This window comes from Magallana gigas, chromosome 3 (genome assembly GCF_963853765.1).
Source record: "Magallana gigas chromosome 3, xbMagGiga1.1, whole genome shotgun sequence".
Taxonomy (NCBI): domain Eukaryota; kingdom Metazoa; phylum Mollusca; class Bivalvia; order Ostreida; family Ostreidae; genus Magallana; species Magallana gigas.
In genome coordinates this window covers 38,493,814-38,504,738 of record NC_088855.1, presented here as the reverse complement: position 1 = coordinate 38,504,738, position 10,925 = coordinate 38,493,814, and the positions used below count along the sequence as shown (strand labels likewise).

At 31.3% G+C, this 10,925-nt stretch overlaps 1 protein-coding gene across 1 annotated transcript; it reads right to left on the bottom strand.

Annotated features, from left to right (window-relative positions):
* Positions 1–3,211: 3,211 nt before the first annotated feature.
* Positions 3,212–7,225, bottom strand: LOC105324855 (uncharacterized). Its single transcript, XM_066077794.1, has 5 exons — positions 6,787–7,225; positions 6,164–6,211; positions 4,813–4,866; positions 3,649–3,714; positions 3,212–3,531 (listed from the first exon to the last, which is right to left on the bottom strand). The coding sequence occupies exons 1-5, from the start codon at positions 7,106–7,108 to the stop codon at positions 3,353–3,355; spliced, it is 669 nt and encodes a 222-aa protein (XP_065933866.1). The 5' UTR covers positions 7,109–7,225; the 3' UTR covers positions 3,212–3,352.
* Positions 7,226–10,925: the final 3,700 nt, after the last annotated feature.

The following is a 10,925-nucleotide window of genomic DNA, read 5'->3' as shown; positions in this document are numbered from 1 at the left end:
AAAGAACTCCCCTCAACTTCCTCCTTCTTATTATCGTAATACAACGGGAAAATATGTGTTGATCGGGTAAAGTCACCTGCGATTGGGGAAACTCCTTCTGTTTGAATTATCAATTACTGTAAATTTATTTGAGCAATTATTATTCTGAATAATTTCTGACATACAACTGAATGCATGGGCAATATTTTGCAGCTATTTTTGCTATTAATGCTAGCCCACAATTTTCACCTCAATCGTGTTGATGTTCATCTTAAAAAAAAAATTAATGGTCCAGGCAGGACAGAAATGCTGACAGTACTAGTACTGTCCGACAGGGAAATATTCGCCCCGTTTTATTTTTGCCTATTTCGCCCTCGTCGTCAGCGGGCGAATTCAAGATTTGGCGAATATAAATGTCATTAATTACCTCTCTTTTAACACAACTGTTTGTATGTCTAAGCGAATTTAACTGTTTGCAGGTATAGAGGGGCAAAGGGAAAATAAATAGATATGAATCAAACATTTAATTTATTTGGATTATAGTACAAATCTGAACATGATTCAAGCTGACGTAGTTTTGTTTCTCAAATTACATGTAGTATCTTTTACTCAACCCTTGCGTGTCAAGAAATACATATTAGTACAGTGTGCAATTAATCACTGTATTAAAAAACAGACATGTACCAGATGAAAAAAAGCAATGCAAATAAGTGCAAAAGGGCTACAAATATTTATTCGAATATTTATTAATAACACATTTCACACCCTGCTGACGCAAGTTTTCATCCTCAAAAATATTTTTTTCTGATTCAATTTTAACAATTTGACATAAAACACTTTGAAATGAGCCGGAATTGGAAACATCCCAAAATTGGCGACTTCACTGTATTAATAACAATAATTTCCAAGATGGAAAACGATTGAAATATATATTAAGAACAATAGTTTCAAAACAAAAATTAGTAAACAAAAAATACGATCTACTTTTAGTGTTTAAGTGAGTATTAAAACTGTTGGAAATTTGGAAATCATTTGATGCTGTTATCATTTAGGAAATAAATACATGTAACCTTGAAAAATTTTCGAAATTTGTTTTGGTATAAAAATAAAAATAAAAAAATATGTAACCTTTCGTTTCCTCAGAATATTTTGTATCAGTAATCGAAAAAATATGTAACCTTTCGTTTCCTCAGAATATTTTGTATTAGTAATCGAAATATTTCTGGAAAATTGTATCCAAGCAATGTTGAACTCTAGCGTAGTCCTGAATACATATGAATACAAAGAATATCTCTTGTTCGGATCATTTAAAATCTGACTATTTTCAAGGTATTACAAAAAAGTTTCCTTGAAAAATGCTTTTGAATACATTACACCGAATTTTTTAAAAATTATTTTCAAGTACTAATTCTTGTCAGCGGTGATAATTTGTGCTTAGGTCTCAACACTGTTTAACCTCACATGCATATTGATGAAATTCTTTGATAAAATATCCACACAGTTGATAAAATCGAGAAGAAAATGTATATAAAAAATGTTACTTGTAAGTGAAAGAATACAGATAGAAACTCACCCGGCATGATGATTGGTCGTTCTCACAAACAGGTTCATCGTGACAAATCGTGGCTCTCTTCTCTCTGTTCAACAGGAACGAGGCCGACTGATGATGCGAGATCTCGCCTGGGAGCTGATGGCCCGTGTAGCAGGTAAAACCTACGTGTAATCATAGGTACAGTACTGACATTATCCATTGATTGAGAGAGAGACAGAGAGAGAGAGAGAGAGAGACAGACAGACAGAGTTACTTTTATACCTGAAAAACCCCATTATTATAATAAAAATTAAAGCCGATAACAGTGGAGACCTTTGGTGTGTCGTGAGAGTTAAAAATGAGTTGCTTCTCTCTTCCTTGTCCTTTGTTTTTATGATTTTTTTTTTCTTTTGGGGGGGGGGGGGGGGTCCCTTTGGCTTGAGCAAATTGAAATTCACATTTAAAATTTCTGATCAATTCAAGTCAAAAATTGAATAAATTGCTGTATTAAAATATTTGTAAAGATTTTTTAAACTAGATAAGCACCGACCGTTATTTAAAAGTAAAACATTGTTTGGACTTGAAAGAAGAGAAGTACAGTACATGTATGTTCAAAACACTGCAATAAACTGAATTTTAAAAATATTTTTGAAATGTAGACTGTCATCATACGCATATGATTGTATTGATCAATGACATTATACTAATAGAGCAAGATTCGTGGAAATTTCCTTTCATAGTTTAAATGTTGGTAAATGTCTTTCAATGGAATACCTTTTCATTTTAATAAATTAGTTGTAAACTCATCAATAACGCTCCTTTTTGGCATAACTGTAAAGGTTTATATGTGTTTAAATGATTTTCTCTTCCTGGTTCGATCTTTTGATATGGAATTGCTTTCTGGGATTTAATTTTTTTCTGTTTAATTTTTATCCACTACATGCATTGGATATTGGTGATCGATGAAAATTCACGTCTATGTTCACGAACATTCCACCATTCCTATTTTGTTTGATTTTATTAAGTGCTTTTCATCATAGATAATTTTTGGCCAACGACACGTTAAATAAATAGTCAAAAATTTGGGATATCCATTGCTTTCTTCGGGACACTAAAAATAAATTATTGAGAGCTAGCACAACACTGAATCTAAAAAGAAATTTATTGATATATATTTATAAAAACAACTATGATATATACGGCACCAATGAAATTGTCTATATTGAAGGATTTTCGTGTTTTCTTGTTAATATTCTCTCTCTCTCTCTCTCTCTCTCTCTCTCTCTCTCTCTCTCTCTCTCTCTCTCTCTCTCTCTCTCTCTTTCTCTCCGGTTATTGATTGGTGCTACATAATTATAAACCTATGGAAATTAATATACAATTTAAAGTTATTGAGGATATTTTTCCATTACTTGTTTTGTTTTTACTGTCCGAGACTGAATAGGGTTTTTAGCCAACGTCAGAAAAGTATTTTCATTTGCTTTAATTCTTATTAACAAACGGTTTTTTTACCATGTCTATTCCCCCAATTACTATTCTCCTGCACATGCGCAAATTCTAACAATCGACATTTGCTATGAAAATTCCTATTTCATTATATCAAATAATCCCAACACTTATTTAATACTAATTAATAATCTGTCACCCTTTTCACAAAATTTTCTTTTATACAGCTTATTACACTACATTTATACATATCATCATGAAATAATTACTAGATTTGCAGTTTAGATACTGAAGTACGTTGTTTATTCACAAAATAACAAATCTAATCAATAACATTGTACACATGAATAGTGATAGATAATTTCCATCACTTTTCGTTTTCGGCATTTTTTAATCTCAAGATTTCACGAAAGAAGGAGCTGCCGTTGATGCAGGTGCACTTCCACTTATGTTTGGTTTTTCTTCGGGCTCAACCTTTTTTCTCTTGTTTCGTTTACACAGTAAAGCAATCAGAAAACAGGCGAGACAGGCAAGGGCTGCTACTCCTGCCGCCGCTATAATGGCAATTTCTTCGGCTGAAAAAAAGTTAACATAAGTGAAGGGTTAAATACAGTGGGAACTTATTGATATATGGATTCCTATTATGTTCATCATCACTCATTAACGCTGTTGGTAGTTATCATGTTACTTACTGGATAAACCTGACTTGGTGTTGTCTGTATTCGTCGTTCCATTACTAACAGAGTGAAGAGTTCCTCCTGTGAAAAAAATGGAAAAAGGTTTTAAAACCAAAAAAAAATGCACCACTCATTTCCATGCACGCACTTGTTGTTGGATCAGATATGTGTCGCTGGATCAGATATTTGTCGTTGGATTAGATGTTTGTCGTTGGATCAGATGTTTGTCGGTGAACCAGATATTTGTCAACTAAACTCGGAAAATTCAATTAAGCCTCAACGCTCTAAGGAAACCGTTTAAAACTGATTGATTTGTAGTGTTTCAGTTTATCAAATAAACTGTTAAATCTTTATGAAAAACGAAATATGGAGAGCTATTGTTATTTTACGCTTTGACAGGAAACCAATATCGTTCAAGTTTAGACATCAGTTTTCGAAAACATCACAGTAGTAAAATGAACCCCAAAAATTTATTTATGAAACGGGTGGTTTTGGAATAAGTAAATGTGTCTGAATAAAGTACATTAGCTGGATTTTTCGGATGAAAGTAAGATTATCTCTTAGCCACTGTCTTTGAACTCTTCACTCTGGATTTATTGGACAGATAAGTGTTTCAAATCGTCCCATTTCAACATGGCACGTACAGGATTAAGGGTATTTATCATAAGAGTTCATCAAAAAATATTAAGTTAAAGTTCACATGGTCTACTGTGAAATTTTTTAATTAACATGCCCGTCGGGAAAATTGCAACAAATGTTCCAGTATACCATATAATAACAGATCTAGAATAAATCGTGAATAAATATGTATGTGTATATCCTTACAAGAGAGAAATAATCTCGATGTACATGTATATAGGCAAACGTCAATCCATAAACACAGAAAAGATCTTAGTGTTGATGAAACATGCGAAGTTTTATATGATTAATGAAACTTCTTACATGCAGTGTTTGCATAATATTTTTGAGAATTTGTTGCTTCTAATTTCATTGAAATAATATTCTTTTGAACTTTAAATTATGTGGGGACCCAATGCAAATGCAGACAATGTACGAGCATTACTAGTAAATCTTAAAATATTGTATAGGATTGAAGTTTTTCTTAACCACGAAAATTCAACGCCTTTTAAGTAGGTCATTTATAGAGTACCAATAAACACAATAAAGTCATGACCGTACCTTGGACCACCGTAATTGTTCGTGTCCGCTGAGTTCCTGGACGTGAAGTGGTCCCTATAAATAATATATCAAAAAATAAATAAATAAATAAATAAATAAAATAAAATTGCTATCGGAATTTGACCTTTTAACAAATTAAACTAGTACATTTTGGGTTCAAATAATTCCTGGATTCAATTATAAAACAGAGTTAAAAAAAAACGATGACAAAAATTACAGATTAGTGACATTTGTTGTTAACTTTATGCATAATTATACTAGAAGGACTTGTAAAGAAAATGCAACAGGCGACAAATACAAATAGCATTATATCCAGATTAAAAATTTATGAGTCTGCTATTGTATTCTAAATGTGCAGTTTAAGATAAATTTATTATTTAACTTTTGATTTAAACAAAGTTTAACATTTTCAAGTTTCTTTATTTTTACACTGTACAACCACTTTCAAAACGTGCCTTTTAATTGATTTTCGTACTCATGAATTCGCTGCTACTTGTTATTTTTGGCTCAGTTAATATCTGTTTCCTACACGTAAGTGTCTTTACATCTGAAATACTGATTATATGTATTACCCCCCCCCCCCCCCAAAAAAAAAAGAAAAAAAGAAAAAAGATCTTGACCGAGCAATACACACGTGCCCAACTGAATTAAAATTCAATTTAAAAACCATATAAATGGTACAATGGTATTACTGTCTGGATTTCAAAAACAGTGGTTTGTTATGAATGTACAATGTATTTGTTGAAAGCAACAATTCATACCGATTTTGGGCATGAATATATCATATTTGTTAAAATGCAAAATTTTTATACATTTGTAAACTAATTATAGAACTTTAAAATATTTTTTCTATCTTTTTTGAGGCCCCTGTTGCTCTGCCTTGAATTCGTGTTTCGTTTTATCGATTTTTGAGATGGTTGACAGTTTGTCATTGTAATTTTGATATTATATCCTTAGCTTGCTAAAAATGTTTTTCAAAGGAAGACAGAACATTACATAATTACAAATGATGACACCCAACTCCATTTGGATATTTATCCCACGCGAGTTATACTGAAAAATCTAATACTGATATACGATTGCTTTGATAACATAAGTTTCAATTATTGAAGAAGCAGCAGCGCAATTGTAATAGGAAATAATGATCGCTAAGATAATAACACGTTTACATTGAAAAATATGTACTTTTTGTCAAGTTTGAACAGAAACAAAATTTCAAAAAAATAACCTGAAAAATATAAAAAAAAAAAAAACCCCAACGTTTTAACATGGAAGAGTTGACATTCCAGATTAAATTGCATCATGGAAAAGTAAAACAAGAAACGAAGAAGTTTCTTAAATTGTGTATTACCAGTTGTTGAATGAGATAGTCCAGGTACTCTGTGCGTTGTAGGTGGAACTAAAACGCAAAAACGATTAAAGATAATGAACAGTGAACGAAAAAGTAAAGAAAAAATTATATTATCATCTTCCTAATAAAGTTTTATCAATTGTGATCAAACGTTTTGGAAAATTATACAGTTGAGTTTGTTAATATTTTAGATAAACGTATTTTTGACTCAATACCTTAACGATTTTATCATTGTTTTCATGAATTCCAAAAGATAAAACTAAAACACGGAAGTGTGTTTGGCAATCTGAACACACTGTCTCGCCTTTTCTTCAAAACAGATTTTGATTAAACCATAAATATTTAAAAAGTACAATAGATTCAAAATGAAAAAAAAACCCCAATGTTTCAAATAGAACAGAATCACACAATAAACGTATGCCACTTCTAGAGAATCGTGAAAATTTTTTTTATTTTAATTTCACTTGCAACCAAATTCCCGTATTTATGATTGTTGACCTTTTTGACCGTTCTGTAGAGGGAACCTGGTGTAAATATAGCTTAGCAGTGAAATGATCTTCCAATCTTAACTATAATTGAAAATACATGTTTGACCCATCAATCATAAAGAAGCATTTCTGTACCTGTAGTTGTTAGAAGCCTCAGTTCCTCGAAGTCATCATCCGTCATATTGCAATTTATTTTGCACGCAAGGAAAGTTTCATCTGTTGTCTCAGTTGAGCTGTTTCTAGGACAACACACGGCTTTTTGCCGTTTTTCGTACCCAATTGTGCATTCTTTTGGTTGCATTCCATGACCTCCCGTGCAATCGTTCCATCCAGTCCAGTACATTAAACCACACTCGGTGTAATTTTTGCCATGAGCTGTGCAGTATCTCAAGATAGATTGATAATTTGGAACGAATAACAAAAAATATAACGAACAAAGTGCAACACTTTTAATCATTTTGGCTATTGCAGCGATGCACCTTTTCTTCAGAAGGAGAGGAAGTAATACGCTTTATCTCTGGTCACGTGAGAATAGACTTTTATGAAGTGTTCCTTCCTTTCAACCTCAGACCTTTTGTTCACACTTTAGAAATATGGAATTTGAGGAGATGGCCCTAAGTTCTTGGATTTCACATAAGTTATGATAAGAACACTCGATTGTTCGATGACAATTTGAAGATCCCTTTGATATCTAACAATACTTTACATATGTGTATACTTAGATTCATGAAAACGACGAGCATTATCTACATGCATACCTGTCCAAAATATCAAAGGTTGTCGTACAGAGACTTATCATTTTAACTCTACAACCAAACAGTTTACTTGTAATAGAAAAAATGCACCCCATTTGCAACTGGGTATTTGCATTTGATAAATGCAATGGAACATTTCAAACCAGTCATAATTACTAGAGAAAAGAAGATTTACTCAATTACATAAGATGCAAAGAGTATGTATTTTTTGTCATTTGGACGTTGAAGAATGAGTATCACTTTATTTTTAAATGCTCGCTGAATCATGAATATAGGAAATCGTATGTCCAAAAAATACTATTGGTGTAAACCAAGTATGTTTAAACTGTTACAATTATTGTCAACTGGAAATACCACTGAATTAAGTGATCTAGGAAAATGTCTACAAATAGCAGAAACACTTAGAAATTTGATTGTAATAGATAAAAAGATAATACGTTGATGCATTTAGTACGAGTATTGCTATATATTATTTCTTATATTGTGTATATATAATGTATTCTTTGTATCTGATGAGGCATTTGGCTTAAAGAATAAATAAAATAAACAAAAAAAAAAAAAAAACCAATAATATTGTCATTACTTTTAATGCATTTGTGCTCTAATTTTTTAATTACACAATAATTATTTTGTAGACATTAACCATTCATTTATCACAGTTAAATGGCAAAAGTTTTTATTAATTGAATTTATTTCAAGCGTGTGTATTTTCCTCAACATAAAAATTGCTACCTTTAGTTAGTGTAAACCATAGTTTATTATGAATACGACGTACAACATATACAATGATGCATAATTAGGCAAGGATTCGGAAACAAGTAAACACTTATATTAATCCGTTTCCTTAAATATAATTTACAAATTATAAATCACTGAAGTGCCCAGGTTGGAATGTCTTTGTAATCACGTTTACGAAAAATTTACGTCTAAACAAACAATGTGTATGAAAAAAATATGTTATGGGAAAAAAATAAGATGCAGGGTGAGTAAGATAATAGAAAAATATGTAGTATGTGTGAGAAATGTTTATGTTTGAAAACGTTTCGATGCTGAAATAAATTTGTGAACTGCTTTTAAAATTGTTTCATTATTTGCTGAAGAAAGATTTGTATCCCCATATAGTAATATGTAGACGTCGGTTTGGAAAGGTTTAGTATCCAGGTGCAACATTTAGTTGATGTTTATTGCTAATAAAGTTAAAAAATAATCCTGTCAATCGAAAATTCATTTCAAGATAAGATTTTGATTTAAGTGTGGATGTTTATCACAGAAATTGATATCAAGGTTTAAAAACGACGAATTCATAAGATTGAGGAGGTATAAAGTACCGTCAGGAGGGGTTTGTCGCACGAGATAATAAAGTGTAAGGTCAATGAAACTGAGTGTATAAAATGCTCAAATGACTTCCCGGTAACTCATTGGCTGTATTGCGTCGTCAGTAACCTTCTTCATCCCAATACCTGCCGTAGTTATAATATCTCTGGCATGGGAAATTTAACTGACGGCCAAGTTATTAATTTTAGATTTTTAGAGAGGTAGTAAATACAAAATTTAGAACAAATGTCTTATTTGCTTCAACCTGGTTATAGAAAATCTACACCATGACAATCAGTTCAGCGGTCACAACATCAGCTTTTTCTGTTGTTTGTATTTATTCGCAACAGAGACGTATGATTCTTATTCTAGATTTTCTACATTGTATATATTTGTACAATGGCAAGCTTACCAGAGTCTGCGTTAAGAGGAGAACGTTTGAAATTGTTTAAAAGTTTTGTTGATATTGAATGTTGCTGCTCCTGAAAATGAAAAAATATGAATTTTTATGAATTTATGTAAGAAAATTTCATTTCAATTTCTCGAAAATCAATATGAGAAAATACGTCAGGTACAGATTCCATGACATGTGGTGATAACAAACTGTGCACAAAATCAAAAGTCCAAAAGAAAAATACAAAACAGGAGCAGAGCGTACACGGACCTTAAAACAAAATAGTTAGGAGCAAGTGCCATGTCGGATAGGCATCCTCTGCTGCATGTAATCGGTCACACCCGCTGTAGGTACTTTGTCGAAATTGGTAAAACGGGAAACTTCCGTAGACAAATAGTTGATTATCTATGGTCTTACAATATCTAATATTATACCATAGCCATGAAATATAAAATTCATGTTTTGTTAACATTTATTTTTTATATATTAAATTTTACACATTCTTTTTTTTTTGGCACCAGGAAAGTGTGTAATTATCGCTTTCAATTTATTTTTTAGCAAAATGTTCCATTTCGATATAGCTTTGCATTTTTAAATGGCAGGATTGAAAATGCTGAAAGACCTTCGCATGAAACATTAAAATCTGAGGCTATGAGTCTCAAATATTTCCATTGTAAAGATTTTATTGTAGGTGTTGCAAGTCTTTGCAACCACAATAAAACTGTGATATAAAAAAAGAGAATTCAATACATAGCGTAGCACAAGGGGTTAGAGGTATCTATACGAATCTGTTAATTATTAGTTCAAATCTCGCTTGGGTTTTATCTTTTTTTTTCTTTTCAAAGTTTATTAAACGAATTTGTTGGTTAAATAATGTAGAATTTAAAAATTCCAAACCGATTAAAGTAATTTAAGTATGATGTACTTTAATCCACATTAATATCGACATGTGTCCCATACCACCTGAAAGGTCTTTGTAAGAATCTAGTGAAGGTTTATTTATAGATTGTTTAGCAGCTATATTTTTGTTTGTAGAAATTACGTTGATCCTACTTTATCAATCACGAAGCATTACGTGTATTTTTAGATGGGAAAAAATCAGAACAAATCTTGAACGAGAGTAGAATTTTATGTTCCGTCATAAAATAAAAAATGTATAAAAAATTGTAACTGATTAAGTCAAAATTCTGTTCAACGTTGCTAATATCTGTTGACATTGTATCATCTCAATGATGTTATATACGCAATCTGATTCATTTTGAATTGAGATTTTAGCTCCACAAATAACCAAGAAGAGAGTAAAAAAAATAATGATGATAATTCATGATGTCCTTTTTAATAAACATACAACTTAACATACCTTTTCATGCCATAACACCCAAATAAATCATTTAACATGGCGATGGTAGACTCACAAGGGGACGTATATTCAGAGAACTACACCTCAACTATATATGATTCTAATTCAATATGGGATTATTACCATAAACTCGTGCTGGGCACATCATGCCTTTCCATTCATATAATTTTATTAAGTATAGCACATAAATAACTTTGAAAACAAAATGATCAAAGATAATTTTCTAAATTGTAGTTTATTTATTGAAAGTAGTACAAAAGCCATTAGATGTTTTACAAGGAAGTGACAAACATTTCCGCTTATATTTTGAGATGAATAAACGTAACACACACAGGGCATAATTATATAGACTTAAGGTCATATGATTTAATCATATCAATTATTTGATGACCAAATTGCCATTATTTTCAAAATAGTATATATGGAAATGTAAATCAATTTTGATTATAAA